General features: G+C 43.4%; 1 protein-coding gene across 3 annotated transcripts in view; it reads right to left on the bottom strand.

Moving 5' to 3' along the window:
• Window positions 1-23,586, bottom strand: part of WDFY4 (WDFY family member 4) — a 248,632-nt gene that overhangs the window by 177,351 nt on the left and 47,695 nt on the right. For all 3 annotated transcript variants that reach the window (XM_070782345.1, XM_070782347.1, XM_070782348.1), the window contains exons 12-13: window positions 15,470-16,074; window positions 521-614 (exon numbers count right to left, since the gene is read on the bottom strand). In XM_070782345.1, coding sequence (XP_070638446.1) covers window positions 521-614; window positions 15,470-16,074 — 699 coding nt within the window. The remainder of the gene's footprint in view (window positions 1-520; window positions 615-15,469; window positions 16,075-23,586) is intronic.

Genomic DNA, 23,586 nt, shown 5'->3' with positions numbered 1-23,586 from the left:
CTTAATTTCACCTGTGGCAAATTTTAATTGTATATTCATTTGTGAGCCTAGTTACTTTGTCTGCCTCACCACCACCTTCCAGTCCCCAGCACAGATGCAGGCTCCTTGGACAGGGCTCGGTGCTCATCCCATTAGCTCTGCACATCCTGTACAGCACTGAGCCAGGGCAATAGCCAGTATCCCAGTGACGAATCAATGGATGGGACTGAAGGACTCCTGGTCCCACCCATGTCCAGCGCTATGAGCATCACTTACACCGGACTTGCCTCATGAAGGTAAATAATTTCATTCAGGTTTTGCTTGGTTGTTGTTTTTATATGGTCACTTCATCAACAGAACAATCTGTTTTGAGGGGCCATGTAAGGGTGGGTAGCACTCAATCAAAGGTCTCAGAACCACTGATACTCCCCTGCAGGGACTGGGGGCAAAGGTAAAAAAAGGGAAAGGGAGCCTCTGGCCAGAGGAGCCTAAAAGATCAGTCATGTGAAAAAGACAAACCTGTGTGTTCATCAACAAGTACCTGAGGGTGGTCTTCATGGTACAAGCGAGGCAGCAGCCTCACCATGATGCACAGGACCCCGGGGTGCATGATCACAGCATCACTGTCATCTGTCCTGCAGAGAGAGGGAAGCAGGACGTCAGGCTTGAGCTTTATAGTCTCTTTTGCTTCCCACACAACTTTCTGGATCTCTCTAAGACAGGCCATTTGCAGCCTCCCACTTATTATCTGTATGCTATGCTGTGCTGTGCTTAGCTGCTCAGTCGTGTCCAACTCTTTGCGACCCCATGGACTTTAACCCACCAGGCTCCTCTGTTCTTGGGGATTCTCCAGGCAAGAATACTGGAGTGGGTTTCCATGCCCTTCTCCAGGGGATCTTTGCAACCCAGGGATTGAACCCAGGTCTCCTGCATTGCAGGCTGATTCTTTATCATCTGAGCCACCAGGGAAGCCCAAGAATACTGGAGTGGGTAGCCTATACCTTCTCCAGGGGATCTTCCTGACCCAGGAATCAAACCAAGGTCTTCTGCATTGTAGATGGATTCTTTACCAGCTGAGCCTATCTAAATGATCTTGAACTAATTAATCTGAGCCTAACTCCCTCTAACCGTACAAGAGCCATGCAACACCATACTTTCTGCACAGAGTCACAGAACAATGCCATTGTGCGCTAAGACACAGAGCCCGGCACAGAGCTGATGTTCAGTGGAAGTTAGTTTCCTGGACCCCTATCCTCTCTCCACACAGGCGGGAAATGGAGAAGCTCTCGTTCTTTATTAAAAACACACACAGGACACTTCTAGCTTTCTTCAAGATGGTGTAAGCACTGTCCCACCCACTGAAAGCAACTTAAAACCCACACAGAAAGCATGAGCAGCTCTCCAAGTACTCTGAAAAGTGAACCACAGCAGAGAAGGAAACCAAACCAAAAGCATCCCGGGGCTTCCCCATCCAGCATCCTCTGGAATGGGCTTATAGGGAGTAAGAACTGTGTAGTGAGTGTGGACAGGACAGACTGAGCTCTAAGAGAAGGCTCTATTTCAGGTCTAAGGAGTGGGAAAGAAGAGTCCAACAGGTCACAGACCATGGAGGGGAATCCCTGGAGTTTTCTTTGTTGGACTTCTCCATCCATTCTTTCTCACTCATCCCTCAAGAAATCTCACAGCAGCAGCAGCAGTCAGACTGGTATCTGAAATTCTTGAGGGGGCGGAAACCTTCTCTCTGACCAGAGGAGTTCTGGTCCCAAGAGTCAGGCCAAAATCTCCATTGCTTTTGTCTCTCTATTTCCTCTCCCTGCTTGGCCCCAGAGACAGATGCAGTGGTGGGAAGTGTATGGCAGAGCAGATAAACTAAAGCTCTAGCTTTCTAGACAGAGGAGGAAGGAAGGGACCCCGAGGAGCCAGAAAGTGTTGGGAAAATGATGAAGAAGAGATTTAAGACAGTGAAGTCATTAAGTTGTATATCAACCTCTGGGCTCAATTCTGAGCTGCACATGAGTGGATCTGACCCTAAACCACATTCCAAAGACTTTGAGAACTGAACTCAGGGATAAACTACCACCCAAGACTGGCATGGGACAATTAGAAGGTACGTCAACTTGCCCAGTAAAATCTTTGAAAACCAGACTGATACTGGACACATGGTCCAAGAAAGGTGGATAAGAATTTGCAGCTTGAACCTCATCGGGTCAGTTGCCTGCTAAAGCAAAATAATCAACATTCTCCAGAAGATGGCAATGAGGGCCAGAGTTCATAACATCAAAAATGTCCAGGATATAATCTGAAGTTACTCAGCTTAGAACAAAGGAGGGAAATCAGAATATCTCACATGGAAAAATATAACAGATGCCAAGGTGGAGATGACACAGTGGTTGGAATTATCAGAAAACAGCAAAAATCACTGAAACTATAAATTGAAAAACAATAGAGGAAAAATGAAGTAAAGGTCTAATTATGTGAAAAAGTTTTAAAAACCGAAAAACCACCAGCTAAGTTAGCAAAGAAGGAAAAAAGACACAAATTACCAATATTATAAATGAAAGAGAGACTACCATTACACAGCCCACAGACATTAAAAGGATAAGAAAACATCACAAATAACTGTGCACACAAATTGGACAACCTAGATAAAACAGACCAGTTCCTTCAAAGCTACAAAATACCAAAAGTAAGCAAGAAGAAATAAATAAACAGAACAGTTTTACAACGATTACAAAAACTGAATATGTAGTTTAAAACCTTTCCACAAAGAAAACTCCAGGCCCAGATGTTTCCACTGGTGAATTTTACCATACATTTAAAAGATAAATAACACCAATTCTATACAACTTCCTTCAAAATATATAAGAGAACACTTTCGAATGCATTTTGTGAGACCAGTATGACTCTGATATCAAAAGCAGACAAAGCCAGTACAAGAAAAGAAAATTGTCTGCCAACATCGCTTATAAAAACAGGTGCAAATTCTCAACAAACTATTGCAAAAACAAATATAACCATACACAAAATAAATAAGGCATTGTGGCCAATCTGTCTTATCCTGCAAGGCTGGTTCACTGGTCAAAAATGAGTCAATATAATCTATTATATTATTAAATTAAAGAAGAAAATTATGATCATATGCAGAAAAAAAACATTTAAAAAATTCAACATCTGTTTATGATTTTTTTAAAAACCCTTGGTAAAATAGACATAGAAGGAATCACTCATAACTTGACAATGGACATCTACCAAAGAAACTCAGCTAATAGAATATTTGATGCTGAAAGACTGAAGACCTTCTCTTCAAGCTTAAAGACAAGGCAAGTATGTCCTCTCTCACCATTCCTATGCAACATCATGCTGAAACAACAGATTGGAAAGGAAGGTATAAAACTGTCACTATTCACAGACAATATGATTGTCACATAGAAAAAAAAATCCCAAGCAGTCTATTTAAAAAAAATAAAAGTTCGCAGAAAAGATAAATGAATTAGCATGGATGCACAGTGACATTCAGAAATTGATCACATTCCTACTAGAAGTAAACAGTTGGGATACAAAACATTTAAAATATCATTTAAAATCATGCTCCCAAAACATAAGAATAAATCTAATTTTAAAAATGTGCTTGCTCTGTATGCTGAATACTATATACCTTGATTTTAAAAAAAAATCATAGATTTATATAAATGGAAAAACAGTCTGTTTATGGATTGGAATACTCAATGTAGTTAAGGTCTTAATCCTCTCCAAATTCATCTATAGATGCTGTTTAATACAATCCCAATCAGAATCCCAGCAGGATTTTTGTAGGCAGAGGCAAATCGATTGTTAAATTTCAGCCTGTGAAAGACACTTTAAAAATGAAACAAAAAGTTATAGACTGGGAGAAAATATTTTCATCCACACAGTGGAATACTACTCAGTAATAAAAATGTAAGAACTATTGATACAACCAGCTGGATAGATCTCAAAGGCCTTGTGCTGAGTTTCAAAAGCCAGCTTCAAAAGATACACACTTGTGCTTGTGTTTACATGTTATTCTGAAAAAGATGAAACTAAAGGAATAGCTCAGTGGTTGCCTGGGGTTAGGGATTGCGAAAGGGTTTCATCATGAAGGGACACCACTCAGAATTACTTCAAGGGGTGGGGCTGTTTGTTCATATCCTGACTGTGGTGGCGGTCACGAGACACTGCGCGTGACCTAAGACCCAGAGTTTACACCAAAAAAAAAGACTTTAACTGCATGCTAATTGGGAAAGTAGCAATACAAAGAAAAACAAAGGAAAACAAATCACAAGAGGAATCCTGAATCACAAACACTTGATTGTCAAACATCTTGCCTCCAGCATTGCTTTTACAGCCCACAATGATACTGCTCTTGGCGCCACCAGCCCCGGAGGACGGCTAAGGCACCAAGAGTGCTCCTGACGCTCGGTGTTGATTTGTCCAGTTCAGTACCAAGCAGACATGTGTCGACCTAAGTATCTTCCTGGCACGCTGGATACATCTAGGAGCTAAACAAAGCAAAACCCACACCTGGTAAGCGAGAAGAAGGGTATAGACAATAAAGGTGAACATGATAAACAGGTAAATTACAAATAATAAAAATTCCTATTGCTATGTAAGCTTTGCTGCTGCTGCTGCTAAGTCGCTTCAGTCGTGTCCGACTGTGTGCGACCCCATAGACGGCAGCCCACCAGGCTCCCCCGTCCCTGGGATTCTCCAGGCAAGAACACTGGAGTGGGTTGCCATTTCCTTCTCCAGTGCAGGAAAGTGAAAAGTGAAAGTGAAGTCGCTCAGTCGTGTCCAACTCTTAGTGACCCCATGGACTGCAGCCTACCAGGCTCCTCCGTCCATGGGATTTTCCAGGCAAGAGTACTGGAGTGGGGTGCCATTTTTACTATACTATAAATAGCATTGTAAAATATATACTCAATACATGTCATATATTATTATATAGTATATTTAATAATGTAATAGAATAATAAAAAAGAAATTACATATTATGAAGAAGGATGATAAATGTTATGCAGAAAAGAGAAAGAATTTAGAACATTGGGTGTAAGAGGGAAAAAATTTACAATTTTAACTTGGGTGGTAGAATTGGCTTCTTTGAAAAGGTAACATTTGGGCGGACTTGACAAAGGGGATGCAGATATCCAGAGGAAAAGCATTTTAAGCAAAGAGGATAGCCAGTGCAAAAGCCCCCAAAGTGGGGGTATGTCTGACCTGTTCAAGGAGCAGCAAGGAAGCCCGCGTTATTCCTCCGATACTAAAGCCACACAAAGAAAAGAAAATTACAGACCAATATCCCTCATTAATATACGTGCAAAAAACCCTCAACAAAAAACTAACAAAACAAATCCAACAGCCTAGCATTATATACCATGGTTTAGTGGGATTCATCCCAGGAAAGCAAGCGGGGTTCAACACTAAAAAACAATCAGTGCAGTGCACCACACTAATAAACAAAGGGAAAAAAATGATCACCTCGAATGATAGAGAAAAAACATTTGGCTATATTCAATACCCTTTCATGATTTAAAAAGACATCTGACCCAATGTGCTGTCCACCTTCTCCAGACCCACACTGTGGATTAGCCAGCCTAGAAGTACATCATCCATCCCAGGGAGAAGGATCTGGGAAATACAAGAGAAGTTCAGCATGATTCATCACCATGGCAGCTGCCTTTTATTGAGCTCTACCACAGTGTGTGGTATGGTGCGTGTGTGTGTGTGTGTGTGTGTGTGTGTGTGTGTGTGTGAGATGTACGCTATGAGGGGGGTGGTGTGTGTGTTTCATGGGTATTATATATTCTGTATTCTGGAAGTCACAGTATATATTTGGTATTTATAATATATATCTTATATTTAGTAAAAAATGTTACTGCATCATAGTTATATAGATTTACTAATGCTTCTGAGGGCTTCCCTGGTGGTTCAGATGGAAAAGAATCTGTCTGCAATGGGGGAGATCTGGGTTCGATCCATGAGTTGAGACAATCCCCTGGAGACGGAAATGGCAACCCCCTCCAGTATCCTTGCCTGGAGAATTCCTTGGACAGAGGAGCCTGGTGAGCTAGCGTTCATGGGGTCAAAAAGCGTCGGACTTGACTAAGCAACTGACACACAGCCACGATGCTTCTGAAGAGCAAAGCACGGTCTCTGGACACAAGCGCTCAGTAAACAGCAGCTGTGATACTGTGACTGAGGGCAGTATCATCTCTAGTGCTCAACTCACAACGGCCCTCCATGCGGACACTCTTACTATCCCTACACTCAAACTGAGAAATCAAGGCACAGTGCGAGGAAGGCAAAGTCTCAAGGAGCCCGGCCACTGAGGTGTAGAGCACACAGGCCTGAGTCCAAGGCCCACGGCTTTCGTCTTCCTCCTGGAGACTGGGGCCCACTGTATAGACAGAGCCGAGGCCAGTCGCTCGCCAGGGGGATACCAAGCGTCGGTGGAGGGCACAGGTGAGCACCCTGTCCCCCGTGTCCAGCCCACTGCCCTGTCCTTTACCCCACAGACTCTCTCAGAAGAGGCTGGGGTTGCACTTCCTCTTTTCTAACCATTAGGGAAGGTCAAGGGTGATGCATTTATTTTTAATGAAAAAAAATTGTTCTATTTATGAAATCTGACTCTCATACATTTAAAAATTACTCATTGTAAAATCAGGATGACATTTGACACAGGAGTTATCTATAAAGAATCAGGCCTGATGCCATCTACAAGTTACGGCCCAAACCTTAAATTGCAGGCTATTGTGTCAGAACATTTAGCAGATCATCACTATTATTGTGGGAGTATCCAGAAAAAGCAGGACAAATACACACATACACACATACCCGCACGCACACACACACACACACACACATACACACGCAGAGGCTTTGAAGGCAGACACCAGCACCATGGTACTGTGAAAAGCTCCCTTTGTTTCTCCTGCTTCAGTAAAACATTCACGCCTCCACAAAACTTCCTGTGCTCATCCCACCAGCATGCTGGAGAGACCCACACATCTGTATATCCGAAGGCGGGTGAATTGGAGCACACGGAGGAGGCCGTGTTAGTCACTCAGTCGCGTCCAACTCTGTGACTCCATGGACCATAGCCCACCAGGCTTCTCTGTCCATGCAATTCCTCAGGCAAGAATACTCCAGGGAGAGGAGGCAGAACCAGGGACAAAGACAGTGCTGGGATCCTGGCCCCCACCACAGCCACAGCAGCCAGCCCAGAGCTTCAGCTGGTAGCAGCTGAACCTGGTAGCAGCAACAGAGTGGCACACAGGACGTGGACCTCCCAGCCACAGCGGTACCCACAGCCACAGGGAGCTGGCAGCAACGGTGGCGGGACACACGATGCTGGTGCCTCCAGCCAAAGCTGCGCCCACAGCTCTGGGCGCCCGCCTCCCAGCAGCAGTGCCGATGAACGCGGCAACCCTGGGAACAGTGAGGACACCAATGACCCTGGTCCTTCCTTTTCCCACAGCGGCGGCAGCGCCCATGACCAGGTGACCCCAGATGTGGCAGAAGTGCCTGCCATGCCAGTGCCCAGGCAGAAGTGCCAGTGACGGCAGCAGCCCTGGCAGCACTAAGGCACCAGCCATCCTAGAGGAAGAGCAGGGACAGGGAGACCACAGGGACACCCCTGGCAGAGCTGCCGCAGGGTGGAAAGGGCTGATTTTCAAATAAAGCCAGAGGCCACCAACAGAAACCCAAAACTTGGGCTACAGCACCACCTACTGAAAAACAAAAGAAAGGCCTTTTAAATGGGAACTTGAATTGTTAGACTCAAAGTAAACAAAGCTTCACCTAAATAAGAGAGACACTTCCTCCTTCAAATGCACTGGCAGAGGAACAACTCATCAAGCACCACAAAAAACCAGTAACACAGTATCACAGGAAGAAAAGAACAACTCTCTAGAAACTAAACTTAAAGCCTCAAAGACTGTTATCTAACTGACAGAATTCAAAAGAGCTATCATGGAGAAAACTCAATTAACTAAGAGAATGCTCAAGAAGGCAACTCAATGAGTCAAGAGTAAAATTAATAAGCAGAAGGAATACTTTACCAAAGAGATTGCAAGTCTTAAAAACAACCAATGGAAATTCTGGAGCTGAATAACTCAATAAATGAGATGAAGAATGGACTAGAAAGCACTAGAAACGGACCATATGGAAGAGAGAATTAGAGAGCTCAGAGTTAGAAATCTAGAGATGATTTGGTTAAAAGAAGTAAGAAAATAAGATGTTTTTAATGAAGAAACCCTATAAGAATTATCCAATTTGATAAGAAAAGGCAACTTAGAGATAATGGGTATCCCCGAAGAAGAAGAGAGTTTACTTAAAGAAACAACAGCTGAGAACTTTCCAAATCTGGGAAGAAACTGGATATATAAGTCCATAAAACTAATAGAACTCCCAGTTATTCAATGCAAAAAGATCTTCTCCATGAGACATGACATTAAAACTGTCAAAAGTCAGTGATAAAGAAAGAATTTTAAAGATGATCAGGAGGAAAAAAAGACAGTAACCTACAAGTTACCTGATTTAGGTTATTATATTTCTCAGCAGAAATGCTATAGGCCAGGAGAGAATGGAATAATATACTCAATATATAGAAAGAGTAAAACTGTCAACCAAGAATACTCTACCCAGAAAAGTTATCCTTCAGATATGAAGAAGAAATAAAATCTTTCCTAGACAAACAAAAGCAGAGGGAGTTCATCACTACTAGACGTGCCTGATAAGAAATGCTGAAAGGAGCGCTTCTACCTTAAACAAAGGAGCAAAAGTCCCCAAAACTTTGAGTAGGTAATAGACAGAATCAGAAAGCTGCAAGTCTGTATCAGGATAAGTTGTTAAGCAATTAGAGCATACAGGTCCAAGGGGATAAAAGCATTAAAAAAAAATCGCTACTTCAATTTGGTAATAAACTCACAACACAAAAGGGAATAATTTGTGGCAACAAAACTAAAAGGGAAGAATAAAAAGATAAAATCTGGATGAGCAAATGAAGATGACAACTTCTCAGTAGAAAAAGAACAACAGCACCCCACTCCAGTACCCTTTCCTGGAAAACCCCATGGACGGAGGATCCTGGTGGGCGTCAGTCCCTGGGGTCGCTAAGAGTCGGACATGACTGAGCGACTTCACTTTCACTTTTCACTTTCATGCATTGGAGAAGGAAATGGCAACCCATTCCAGTGTTCTTGCCTGGAGAATCCCAGGGACGGCGGAGCCTGGTGGGCTGTCGTCTATGGGGTCGCACAGAGTCAGACACGACTGACACGACTTAGCAGCAGCAGCAGCCGCCTATGAAATGGGGTTCCCAGGTGGCACAGTGGTAACGAATTTGCCTGCCAGCGCAGGAGATACAAGAGACACAGGTTCAAGCCCTGGGTTGGGAAGATCCCCTGAAGTGGGAAAATGGCAACCCACTCCAGTATTCTTGCCTGGAAAATTCCATGGACAGAGGAGCCTGGAGAGCTATCGTCCATGGGCTCAGAGTCGGACACGACTGAGCGACTGAGCACACACGCAGCACAGCCACCTATGGAACAGTGCATACAAACCACACGGCAACCATAAAACCAAAATCCGGAGCAGAGACATCAAACATGAACAACAGAAAATTTAGGAAAACGCCACATAAAACCACCAAATGAAATGACAGAAAAGCAAGGGGAAAGAAACTATGAAGATACCGAGCAACCAGAAAACAAAAGGTAGGATGGCAATACTGAGACTTCGCATGTCAATAATCACCCTAAATGTAAATGTACTGAATTCACCCATTGAAAGAGTGGCTGGGTGGGTTAAAAAGCAAGACCCAACTATATGCTGTCTCCAGGAGACTCATCTCAGCTCTAAAGACAAATACAGGTTCAAAGTGAAGACATGGAAAATTATACTCTAGGCAAATGGCAGCAAAAACCAACAAAAAAACAGGTATAGCCATACTCATAGTGAACAAAATAGACTTTAGGCCAAAAGAGATAACAAGAGAAAAAGTGGGGCTAATCCCTCAAGTAGACATAGCAAGTGTTAATACATGTGGACCTAACACAGGAATACCAGCATATATGAAGTAATTTTAACTAACCTAAAGGGAGACATTGACAGCCACATAAGAACAGTAGGGGCTTTAATACCCCCACTCACATCAACAGATTATTTGGACAGAAATTCAGTAAGGAAACATGGGGCTTAAGTGAAACATTAGAGTAGACAGACTCAGATAAATACAGAACATTCCATCCAAAATCAGCAGAACACACATGCTTTTCAGGTGCACATGGAAATTCTCCAGGACAGACTATATGTTGGGACACGGGTCTCAATAGGTTTAAGAATGAAATCATATCAAGCACATTTCCAACCACCTGTATGAAACTGTAAGTTGATTACAAGTAAAAGGATGGGAAAATCACAATATGTGGAGGCTAAACAGCGTGGTACTGAGCAACTATTGAATGAAGAAATCAAAGGAGAAGTCAAAAAATACCTGAAGACAAATTCGAGTGAAGATATGCCACACCAAAATCTATGTGATGCAGCAAAAACAGTTCCAACAGGGAAGTTTATAGCAACACAGGCTTACCCTAAGAAATAAGAAAAATCTCAAAAAAACAGTCTAAGCTTACACCTAAAGAAGTAGGAAAGAAGAAGAAACAAAGCCCTAAGTCAGTAGAAGGAAGGAAATAAACAAAAAAACCTGGTGGAAATAAATTATTTTTAGAGACTAAAAAGACAGTAGAATGAAACTAAAACCTGATTCTTTGAAAAGACAAGCAAAATTGACAAATTTTTAGCTAGACCCACCAAGATAAAAAGAGAGAAGGCTCACATAAAATCAGAAACAAGAGAAATTACAACAGATATCACAGAAATACAAAGGATTGTAAGAGAGTACTCTGAACTGCTTTACATCAACAAATTGGACAACCTAAAGGAAATGGATGAAGTCTTAGAACAAACAACTTTCTAAGACTGATTCATGGAGAAACAGAAGATCTGAATAGACTGATCACTATAGATGACGGAAACAGTAATCAAAAATATCCCCAAAACAGAAGCCCAAGATCAGACAACTGGCAAAATCCACCAAACATTAAAAGAAGGGTGTCAAGCAAAAACCTGGAGACAGGGGCATGCTTCCTAATTCACTTTATGAGGCCAGCACTACCCTGATACCAAAACCAGACAAGAACAAAACAAAGAAGACAATTAGAGGCCAATGTCTTTGATAAACATAGATGCAAAAATTCTCAACAAAACAGTAGCGAACTAAATGCAACAGTGCTCTGAAAGGGTTATGCGCCCTCCTCACATGGGGCTTATTCTAAGGGTGCAAGTGGAGTCAACATCCACAGATCAATCAGTGTGATGCACCACACAAACAAAAGGACCAAATCATACGAGTGTCTCAGCAGATGCAGGAAGAGCATCTGACAAGATTCGACATCCACTTATGATTTTTAAAACTCTCAGTAAAATGAATAAAGGTCATCAATAACTTATATGTCAAATCCAGCTAACATCTTACTGAACAGTGAAAAACAAAGCATGTTCTCTTAGATTAGAAACAAGTATACCCACTCTCACCATTCTTACTTACTATAGTATTGGAAGAATTAACATTGTTAAAATTTTTCCATATTACCAAAAGCAATCTACAGCTTCAACGCAATTCCTATCAAAATTTCAACAATATTTTTCACAGAAATGGAATGTAAAAGTTCTAAAATTTGCATGGAGCCACAGAAGGCCTTGACTACCCGGAGCAATTCTGAGAAAAAAAGGACAAAGCTGAGGGTGTCACACTCTCTAATTTCAAATTATACTACAAAGCTATAGTAATCAAAACATGTATAAAGAACTCAGGCAAGTCAACAACAAAAGAACAATCTTTTTAAATGGACAGAACTCTAAGTAGACATTCCAAAGATTACATACAGGTGGCCAACAGGCACCTGAAAAAATGTTCAACATTATTAATTATTAGGAAAATGCAAAGCAAAATCACAATAAGATATTACCTCATGCCCAACAGGGTGGCTATTACTAAAAAAGAAAAAAAAGGCGATAACGAGTATTTGCGAGGGTACAGAGAAAAGGAACCCTCATCCACGGTTGGTGGGAATGTAAATAAACATTGTGGAGATTCTGCAAAAAATTAGGAACAGAACCACCGTATGGTCCAACTATTCTGTTCCTGGGTATTTATCCAAAGGATATGAAAACATTAATTCAAAGAGATGTATACACTGTTACGTTCACTGCAGCTTTATTTACAATAGCCAAGATAAGGAAATGATCAAAGTGACCATCCACAGATTAATGGATAAGAAGATGTGGTACGCATGCACACACAGTAGAATCCTACACGGCCATAAAAATGTGAACTCTTGCCATTTACAATATAAATGGACCTTGGGGGTATTATGTTACTTGAAATGTCAGATGGAAAGGATAGTGTATGATTTCACTCATATGTGGAATGTAAAAAGTACAAAAATAATTGAATAAATAGAACAAAACAAAAACAAACCCATACAAGGAATTCCCTGGCTGCCCAGTGGTTAGACTCCATGCTTCCACTGCAGGAATCTCACTTACCCTGGTTGGGGAACTAAGATCCCATATGCTGTGCAGCCAAAAAAAAAAAAAAAAACAGAAACAAAATAAAAACACAGATACAGATAACAGACTGGTGGTTAGAGGAAGGGAAGGAGGGTTGCAGGAGGGCAAAATGGGTACGAGAGATCAACTGTATGGTGATGAATGGAAACAAGATTTTTGGTGGCAAGGACACTATAGTATATACAGAAGTCGAATTATAATGTTGTACACAGGAAACATATAGCTATAAACCAATGTCACCTCAATTTCTAAAAGGTGCAGAGTCTAACAGACTTTTGTCCAAAGAAGATACACAAGTAGCCAACAAGCACGTGAAAAGATTCTCAATATCAATAGCCTTCAAGGAAATGAAAATCAAAAGCCCAATAAGATACCACATCATCCCCATTAGGAGGGCTATAGTCAAACAGAGAATGACAAGAGTTGACAAAAAGATGTTCAAACTAAACCCTCACACACTACTAGTAAGAACATAAAATGGTGCAGTCACTCTGGATAACGATTTGTGGTTCCTCGAAATATTAAACATCGAGTTACCGTATGACTTAGTCACTAGTTGGGTATCTAGCCAAGAGATACACAAACATGTATCCACAAAAATCTTGTTCATGAATGTTGATAGCAGTATTACTCATAATAGCCCTAACGTGAAAACAACGCAAATGCCCATCAGCCGTTATGGAGACGATAACTGTGGTATACACACTGGAATATTATTTGTCAATAAAAAGAATTAAGTACTGATACATGCTATAACATGGATGAACCTGAAAACATTATGCTAAATGAAAGAACCAGAAACAAAAAAATCACATACTCGACTATTCTGTTTATATGATATATCTAGAACAGACAAGTCAGTAAAGACAGAAGATAAATTAACGGTTGCCGGGGACTGGAGGTAGGGGCGGAAGAAATGGAAAATAATGGATAATGGGTATGGAGTTTCTTTTTTGTGTGATAAAAATGTTCTAATCAGTTGTGGTAATGATCATATAATTCTGTGAATATACAAGAAAAACATTCAATTGTACATTTTAAAGGGGCGAAGTTTATGGTGTTATGTCTCAATAAAGAAGCTGCTCTTTAAAAAAAAAAGGATAAAAGAAAAAAGAATAAATGTTCTCACATGGGAACATCAGGGTCCTGAGGTTTTACTGGCAAGTTCTATTACACAGCTAAGAGGGAACACCGCCCAACTGCTTAGGCCAGCATAAATGTGACAGTAAAAATAGTAAAGAAAGTGTGAAGGGCTGAACTTTCTCACAAACAAAAAATATTTTTAAAAAGTCAGCAAATCAAATCTAGCAATAATTATATCATGAGCAAATTCTGAAGGAATGCAAGGTCAGAAAACAGACTGATTTACCAGATGAACCGATGAAACAAGAACAATCATGATTATCACAGTGGTTGGAGAATTGACATCCAGCCCCCTCACCACCAGCTCCCAGTACTGATGTCTGGCTGACACATGCGGTGCTCACTTTGGATAAACATGTGCAATGTCTTTCAGAAGAGAATCCTGTGGTGTTAAGGGCCATGTGACCTGGAGAGGTGGCAGGCAGGATAGTTTACTGCAATATTAATTTTTGTCTTATCACCAATGCTTCAGAGGAATGAAAAAAAAAAAGGATACCAACTATTCTGTTGCTTTGTTATTTCATTTTCCCCCTCCTGATCCAAAGCGGGTGGGCGGTTCTTTGTGCTCCCTCACTTTAGTGGAATTCTGTGTTACAGGCATGAAAGTAAAAAGTTGTTTAGCAAAGTCAGGTCCTTGAGAAGATTAGCCTGCAGAAGAGATGTCCTTGTTGGGGGAAATGGAAGCAGCAAGAAAGAACAAGAGTCCCATGATTGGGAAGGACGCTATGGTTTGTGTCTCACAAGTCAAGGACATCACCCACGCCCTGGCAGTGCCCTGGCAGGCAGGAGATGCCATCTAGGAAGGCAAAGGCTACTCAGCACACCACAGAGGCTGGGCCCAGGCACCTAGGCTCCGAGGCACAGCAAAGAAGCCAAGGAGAAAGGGAACCTGTGCGCAGCAGAGCTCTGCCCGCAGTTTCCAAGATCAGGTAAGCTTCCCTGGTTCTCGTGTGCCCCATCAGCATCCCCTGACCCTGAACTGAGTCAAACCGGTTTTCTGCCAGCTCTCAGGGTAGGGGGGCGAAGTTAACTTGATTTAAAGAAAAGAAAAGGCAAAGTTAACCAAGACCAAGTTAACTTGATTTCAAGGAAAGAAAATCACGCTGTCACCAGCACAGCCCGCTGGGATCCCCAGGAAGCATAAGATGGAATCTAGGTGATAAGATAAGGCCCAACCTCTTCCTCTGTGCTTAGTCTCGTCTCACTTGTTCATTGGTCACTGCCTGCAGAGGCCCTGCACCGGGCAGGCGCCTCAGACCGGAGATCCCAGTGCAAAATGGCTGCGCAGGACACGGCAGCCCGCAGATCTGCTGCAGAAGCGAGGTGCGCGATCCTCCATTCAAGGTGGTGGCCGCGGGCCGTGTGCCGAGGTGGTGCGCCCGCCCTGCGGTTCCACCCTCCCCTCTACACAGGATCCCGAAAGGCAGCCCCACCCCAGGCTTGTCCAGAGAGCAAGAGAGCTTGCACCTCTCCATTCTCTGTTAAAAGAAGAAAGGTTTCCTTTGCTTCTGAATCCAGTTCGGTCTCCTATCGGCTTAAACCTCAGATAGGAGGACTCTTGCTGGGAATGGACTCAGGAGGGTTAGTAGCAGTGTAACTTTCCGCACACCCACTTTGTACTACGCATGTGCGGGATAAGTGCCTGGGACACAGGAAACAGGCACACCGAGGGCAGATTAGGGAAGCAGCAAAGCTCTACCTCTCTTCCAGGTCTGGCCACTGCGTGAAGCTTCCCTGGGGGTCACTGCCAGGTTCTGCCCTCTGAGGGTCCACCGCTAGCTCCTGCCTGGTCCTCGGGGCGTCCTTCAGGTCCCTGCGCAGGTGGAGGGTGCCTCGGGCCATGCTGTCCAGAAAGCTGAGGATCTGCAGGCAGCTCTGGATCTTGGGTGGGAGCAGGCTGGCAGAGGAAAAGGCCGCACTCAGCAGATCAGCAAACGGCCTGGCCTTGGTGTCCTCCCGGGAGGGCGGAGGGGCGTCCTCCCGGGAGGGCGGAGGGGCGTCCTCTTCCTCCAGGGCCCCAAAACAGCCCAGCAAGCAGAGGTCCTCGGCCAGCTTCTCAAAGAGCCCGGTCCTCCTAAAGAAGTCACCGTTGACTGGGTCCAGGTGCAGTGCAGCAGACAAAGCACAGAGCGTGTGCAGGACGAGGTCCAGGGTCTGGCTGGGGGACACTGCCCCCCACGTCTGCAGTGGGGGCTCCTGGAGAGACCCCTCCAGGTCAGAGAGAAGGGACAGCAGCCCGTTGAACCCACTGGAGACTCTGAAAGCAGCGCGGCCTTTGGGGGTCTCCAGGATCCGGAGCAGAGACTGAAACCAATGAGATAAAAGTGAGTGAGGTCCAGGCAGCAGATCTTTAATGCTGAGCTCCAGCCCAGCATTGCCAGAGCATTCCTGGTGCCCCTCCAGGATCCATGCCAGAGGAATAGCGAGCTGCCCGGGGGCAATTCTGAAATATTGGGAGGTCTGTACCGTTCCTCTTTATTTTAGTTTTGGGTTGCCCATCAGTGTCTTTGTTCAAATGGCTGCTCTTAAAGCCTATGCTGCTTTATAGGGTTGATTTACTGTCTTATATCTCAAGTGCATCTCTCTCCACAAACCTTTCTCTGACCCCTCACTTTGACTCATCCCAGGCTGAGTGCTCATACCTCTAACTCCCCAATCAGAACTCTCACCATCCTGCATTGAAGCTGTGTGAAAATGGTCTCAGCCTTCCTCTAGTTTGAAGTGACATGAAATCAGGCTTGTTCACTGCTGTGGATTGTAGCACCTACTTAATAAATACTTGCTAAGCTCATGGAATGTACCATTTTCTATATTGCAAAAGGAAACAGTGAAATCTATACAGAGCAGTTTATTACTATTTACCTTCCTCTGTGTGCAAGCACAGGTACTTTTAATAAATGGAAGATAGTCAAACAAATCTACTTAAAAGCGGGTGTGACTATACAAGGGAATTGAGGTGGAGAAGAGAAATCCTTCATGGAGGGAAACATATAGGCACAGCATATAACACAGACCATGTGTGGAGTTTAGCCTATCACAATGCACATGGTAGAATCTACCTTTGCAAGACTGCGGAGGATTTTCTGGACAGCCAGACTTCTCATTCCCTCTGGAGTCACACACTTACTAAGCACTTCCAATGTACCGTTCTTTGGTCCTAGTACCCATGATATAGCCTAGGTGTTCAGTAAATGTTTTAGAAGGACTGCACTTGAGAAGTTCTCATTCTGGGCTAAAGTCTCACACCTAAGAGTGAAGAATGGATGGATGATTTTAGATAAATATCAAAAGCCTCTAGATTTGGGCATTTAGTTGCTTACTGTTCGTGAAACTCGAATGGGACTCCATCAAACACCCAGGTTCCCTGAGCGTGTCTCCCAGAAAACGAGCAGTGCCTGTGGTTCTGTAGTAGGTGCTGCAGGAACATTTGAGTTGTTTCATCCTTTCCAACGTTTAGTGCTCTAGCGACACAGGAAAGAGACTTTTCTTGGCAGGCACAACTTAAAGTCAATTTCAGGATGCTTGAAACAAGGTTCGAAGAGAAAAAGGTAAGGGAAAAAAAGTTCCTAATCTGGGAGAGATGGTGCCTTAAATGCATGGTTTAGGGTGATATTCTGCAGCATAATACATGAAAATCCGATGACAAAGAGAAAATTGATGGGTCAGAAAGGGAGCGAAGGCACAAGACTTCTAAATTCTCATATAGGGAAAGTCGAATAGAAACTCAGTAAAGTTACAGGTAAATATGAAATATGAAGTCATGTCCTTCCCAGGGGAAAGTAAGTTTCTAGTTCTATCTCTAAAATGCTGGTAACTCCAACCTAACACTAGTGTTTATCTGAAACACTATAATGTGTACCACTGGAACCCAAACTTTGTTATCTAAGATTATATTCTGCTACAAGAAGCTTGAACTGCTTGGCGGACGGTGAACCCAGGCATGGGGTAGGAAAGCGTGAAATGAGCCAAAACTAAGCTAAGGCACACAACCAAGGACCCTTTCAAAGCGGAAGAGAAATGATGACCGAGAAGCTGCCCAAAGTATTCCCACGGCCCCATCAACGACATTTCAAGTACACAAAACAAAGATTATAGAAATGAGGAGAATCTATACAAGGCCAAAGGTCATGATTATGCTCAAAATGGACAAATTATCATATACAGTGAGGCAGAAAGATTCATCCGCACTAATATGGGTCAATTGATCTTTTCCCAGTTATTGGAAAAGGAAATGCATGACTTATGGTGGTTAGATCAATGACTGCCCACCACAGCTCTGGGGGATGGCTGTGGGGAAATTGAATTATTTTGTTCTTTAAAAGAAACTCAGCATCAGGGTCACCCACTAACAGGGGATGAAATCAGAGTCATGGGACATGGTTCAGGGAAATGGGATTTCCAGACTGTCTGACAGACAGAGGCAAATTGAAACACTAAGAACTAGAGTTTCCAGTGACAGCTGCTTTCTCCTCCTACGTGAGGATATCACTTAACTACTCCTGTTGTGTTTAGTCACTAAGTCATGTCCGACTCTTTTTGCAACCCCATGGGCTGTAGCCTGCCACGCTCCTCCATCCATGGGATTTCTCAGGCAAGAATACTGGAGCAGGTTGCCATTTCCTTTTCCAGGGGAGCTTCCTGACTCAGGGATCAAACCCACATCGACTGCATTGGCAGGCAGATTCTTTACCACTGAGACAACAGGGAAGTCCAACTAATTCTGTATTTGGCTCAAAACCCAGGAAAGATTGCATTTATAGACAGGTCCTGAAAAAGAGGATTATATGCAGACTATGAGAACAGATTCCCCGGGATCGTAATGTTGGTGAGTGTAAAAGCTTATGGTTCAGCAGCACAGAGTTCCCTAGACGAGGCAGGGACTTTCTCTGAATACACAGCACCACCACAGCTGCCTTCCCCAAATCCCACCCCCAACCCTGGGGCTCTGGGGCCAGTCGTCTGTGCCTGTCTTGTATGAGTGACTCACTCTGGACAGAATTAATGCTTCTTTACCAAGGTGGAGATGCGCTCTAGCCTTCAAGCATGCTGAGTGGCAGGGGTGGTCTCTTCCTGCCATCTGATAAGCCACATGAAAGGCTGACTGACCATCAGCGTGTGGCTCAGCATTGTCTGTCTCAACCTGTCTCAATGAGACTAGTGCCATGAAAAATAAATAAAGTACCGATACATCAAGAAATCTGAGGCTCTAGGGTGTTAAACTGTCTAAGTTTGTGTGAGTGCTTTCAATAGCTCTGAAAACCCCTATTACGCTATTCAGGGCAAATGGAATGAATGGAAGTCTGTTTATCACATGACATGTGACAAAATAAACACCCAAAAAAGAGAACGATTAACAAATAAAACCAATCAGATTATAAGCAATTGTCTGAGGGCTAGATGACCGCCAAAACTCCCCTCTTCCCTTAAGAAACCACCTTCCAATTGTCCAGTTTTATACCAAACATTGCTCATCAGATCTCCGTCATTCCGAGTGCTGAGAGCAGATATTTTAAAAAGAGAGCAACACAATCATAGCCATCCTTATGATCTGTGTCTCTCAGAGGGTCTATCCCCTTAATTCCTAGATGGCACTTCTCTCCTCCTATAGGGAGGGGGGGAGAAAAAAAGGAATGGCCGTCCTTAATTGTTGCTTTGTTTGATTTATTAAATTCAGAGTCATTATCTAAAATGGGGGTAATGTCATTAGAACTCAGGCTTCTCTATTATTTCTTGGGATGGGGTTAATTTCATATTTGCAGAGTCATAAAGTAAAGAGTCCAAAATCTAATTACAAAGACTTAATTTCATAGCAACTAAAGAGAAACATTTCTACCATAAAGGAAAATAAATACTGCGCTACTTCGGGAAACGATTTGTCAGGAACTGGGGGCCTAGGAGGAGGGTCTCCATTACTGTCATTCAACTTTGCATGATAATGCATCACCTAGGCTTGCAAGTCCGCGGAAGGGAGTAAATTTAATCAGCTGAAGTCAAAGTAATCAGGCTAGGGTTGACACATTTCAAGAAAGGTCAGCGTTAAGCACATTTTCTCCTCCTTAACTCAGTTACCATGTCATCGTCTCTGAGTTAGTATTCCTCCAGCTTGAATCTATAAAATGGATGTCTGCTGCAAAGCGCTAACTATGTTAAGACTAACAGGATTTATTTCACATTCTATTATTTGTTATTCCTCATAATTTTCCATGTGTCATGCTGGAAGACGGGTGAGGTAATGCAATTAAGCTCAGAGTTGAACAGCTAAATGTATATTAGCAAATCAATCTGAATTTGTGCATAACCCAATCATGGTCCCACTGGCCGTGGAGAGGAAATTCATTTGCTTACATTATTCTTTAACTCGGTTATCATTTGCCAGAATTAGGTGGTGAAGTCACATGTGCTTCTGTATTGGTATGGAAGCACCACTGGATTTTTGGAAGCAACTGCCTTAAGTCACATGTTTCTGGAGGAATTTTCTCCTCCAGAGCAGCTGGCTAACTCTCAGGGAAGGGAAGTGAGGGTGGCACCATGATGTGAATATACTTCAGAGATGGCAAGCCTTGATCAGGTGGTGGGGTGGAGGTCCCCACATTCCATCACTCCCCCTTCATTCTACATCTGACCCACTTTGCAGGCACAGCGCAAGCACACTCTCAACCACCAAAAAGGGAAATCTAGCCAGAACTAATTTCACATCTTTGTTTCCCAAGGGGTTCCCAAGGTGATTTAAAACAAAGGCCTATCTCACATCAGATTCCAGCAAATGTTGGCTAGTTGTTCATAGGACTCGATGGTGGGCACGCCTGGAACAGGCTGTGGGGCCCAATCCTTCCCCACAACCCACCAGAGCTTCAGTGTGTTATCAGCCTGGTCCCGGAAAAGCCATGGAGGCTCCAGGCACCCTCCTCACTGCCCAGCAGTAACTTGGTACCCAGGAAGAAGACAGCGCATTGAGCACAGGGTGAAAGTGAAAGTGAAAATCACTCAGTCGTCTCTGACTCTCTGCAACCCCAAGGACTATGCAGTCCATGGAATTCTCCAGGCCAGAATACTGGAGTGGGTAGCCTATCCCTTCTCCAGAGGATCTTCCTGACCCAAGAACCGAACCGGGGTCTTCTGCATTGCAGGTGGATTCTTTACTAACTGAGCTATGAGGGAAGCCCAGAGTATGACTGTGTTAAAAAAGCTCACACACTATTCATCCCTGATGTACTCCCTCGATGGTGTGATACTGAGATGATACTGAATCTGTAGAACACCATGGCTTCACATGGCTAATTCTGGAAATTCAGTCCTATTACCCAAGGTCTGACACTCCAGGATGGTGCCTCTGGGCTATCGGGTAAACAAGATGAACTTTGGAGCAAAGCAGAGAGCTTTTCTGTAATAGACACAAAAACACTACTCTCCAAAACACTATGAATGTGGAAATGCCAGGTACAGTTAGGGATTCCAATTATTCATCCAAGAGAAAATCAAAGTCCTGACTGCCTTGGTCCCTGCCTTCCCTGTCCCTCATTCGAATTAACTTGAACAGAGACATATGAGAAAAAAATTCAACAAAGAGCGTGGTGAAGAGAAAAGATCACCAAATTTTTAGTCGCTAGTCTTAGATCCAAATTCAACTTCACCTTTGAGTATTAGAATCTCTCCGGGCCTGTCTCTACTCCCACATCAGGAGTGGACCACGTGAAGCCAAGGTGCTCTCCAGCTATAAACTCTTATTAATTCTTGCTATCTCTCTGCCTTAATCTTCCCTCTACATGCTCCCTTCAGACCTGTTACTTCACATAACCATGGAACTCTAGTGTCTTTAAAAAGACCTTTAACTTTCCTTTTTTGTTCCATCACCTTCACTGATTTTCTGACTCTGTGGTGAAATCACTGTTTTGGTTCTTGTCATCTATGAAATGCATGATAACTATAGTCAAAAGGTCACTTTGGGGTGGGCTTCTCATGACACATTGGCTATGCTGAGCTCCACAGGCTTAGGTCATTAGATAACATGAATACCGCTACATCAGTGCCTGACACTGGCTTTGCTAGGAAATTAAGTTGGTAAAATAAACTGAATGTCGTTCTCTAACTGTTAAAATGGTTTTGTACTGAGATCAGCTCAGTTCAGTTCAGTTCTGTCGCTCAGTCGTGTCCGACTCTTCGCGACCCCATGAATCACAGCACACCAGGCCTCCCTGTCCATCACCAACTCCCAGAGTTCACTCAAACTCACATCCATCAAGTCAGTGATGCCATCCAGCCATCTCATCCTCTGTTGTCTCCTTCTCCTCCTTCCCCCAATCCCTCCCAGCATCAGGGTCTTTTCCAATGAGTCAACTCTTCGCATGAGGTGGCCAAAGTATTGGAGTTTCAGCTTTAGCATCAGGCCTTCCAATGAACACCTAGGACTGATCTCCTTTAGGATGGACTAGTTGGATCTCCATGCAGTCCAAGGGACTCTCAAGAGTCTTCTCCAACACCACAGTTCAAAAGCATCAATTCTTCAGCACTCAGCTTTCTTCACAGTCCAACTCTCACATCCATACATGACCACTGGACATAGCCTTGACTAGACAGACCTTTGTTGGCAAAGTAATGTCTGTGCTTTTTAATATGCTTTCTAGGTTGGTCATAACTGTCCTTCCAAGGATTAAGCATCTTTTAATTTCATGGCTGCAATCACCATCTGCAGTGATTTTAGAGCCCCCAAAAATAAAGTCTGACACTGTTTCCACTGTTTCCCCATCTATTTCCCATGAAGTGATAGGACCAGATGCCATGATCTTAGTTTTCTGAATGTTGAGCTTTAAGCCAACTTTTTCACTCTCCTCTTTCACTTTCATCAAGAGGCTTTTTAGTTCCTCTTCACTTTCTGCCATAAGGGTCATGTCATCTCATGGCTAAATATGGTTGAGGGTTTTATTTTGGAAGTGAGAGCAACTTTGTATTATACGAAATTCACCAGTGTCCAGTATAACATGGTAATGCAACAGGAGTGTGTTTTGCATGCAGGTTCTTCTGCACATAGACGTGACAGGCCCCGAGATCAGTTCCCTGGGGGATATTTGCATTTCAGTCTGCTCTTCTCTTAAACAACCATAAATGAAAGATAGAAGATTTTTGTTAAAGGTATAAGCCCCCACAGGCAAAAGAAATGGAAAAGCAGGAACAGAAAGAAAATTGTGAGAGCTGTAAGGGTGATGATACTTACTATCATCTTTAACTATTTTAAGATAATTTGATGATGGTTAACAATATTATTAAAAAATATAGATACGCTTTTCTTTGTTGTCCATAGGTGACACCCTAGTTTGACTTCTCCCTGTGAAACCACTGTTCCTGTGCCTTTGACTGCCTTTGGCTTCCTCTTCCCACTTCAGACATTCCCGCCTCTGTGACCCTTCCTCAAACATGCAAGGCAATTTCTACTTCTCTGTTCCCATGGCAGCCTGCTTTCAGCATCTACCAGGGCATAACCATGCTGCATCACCATGATTGCTTACTTAATATTAGTCCTAGGCTAGAGCTACCAGTTAGCAAGGGCTGAGTTCCATTCAGCTGTGTGTCCCGGGCACTCTGCATCAGGCCTGGTTATCTGGTAGCTGCTCACTAAAGGCTGGGCAGCTAAACGAGGCCGCAGCTTGGCCACCACCGATTCAGGCTCCACTTCCATAGTTTCCAGTGTGGCTGGGAAGTAACTGCCCAACCAAGGACTGCATTTCCTGGCACCTCATGCATCCAGATGAATCCTGCCCAAAGAAAACTGGACATGCACCAGTTCTAGGCCAGAAAAAGAGTGTGCGCCATTTTCTCTGCTCT

The sequence above is a fragment of the Bos indicus genome, chromosome 28 (genome assembly GCF_029378745.1).
Source record: "Bos indicus isolate NIAB-ARS_2022 breed Sahiwal x Tharparkar chromosome 28, NIAB-ARS_B.indTharparkar_mat_pri_1.0, whole genome shotgun sequence".
Taxonomy (NCBI): domain Eukaryota; kingdom Metazoa; phylum Chordata; class Mammalia; order Artiodactyla; family Bovidae; genus Bos; species Bos indicus.
This window is presented reverse-complemented; position numbering and strand designations above follow the sequence as displayed.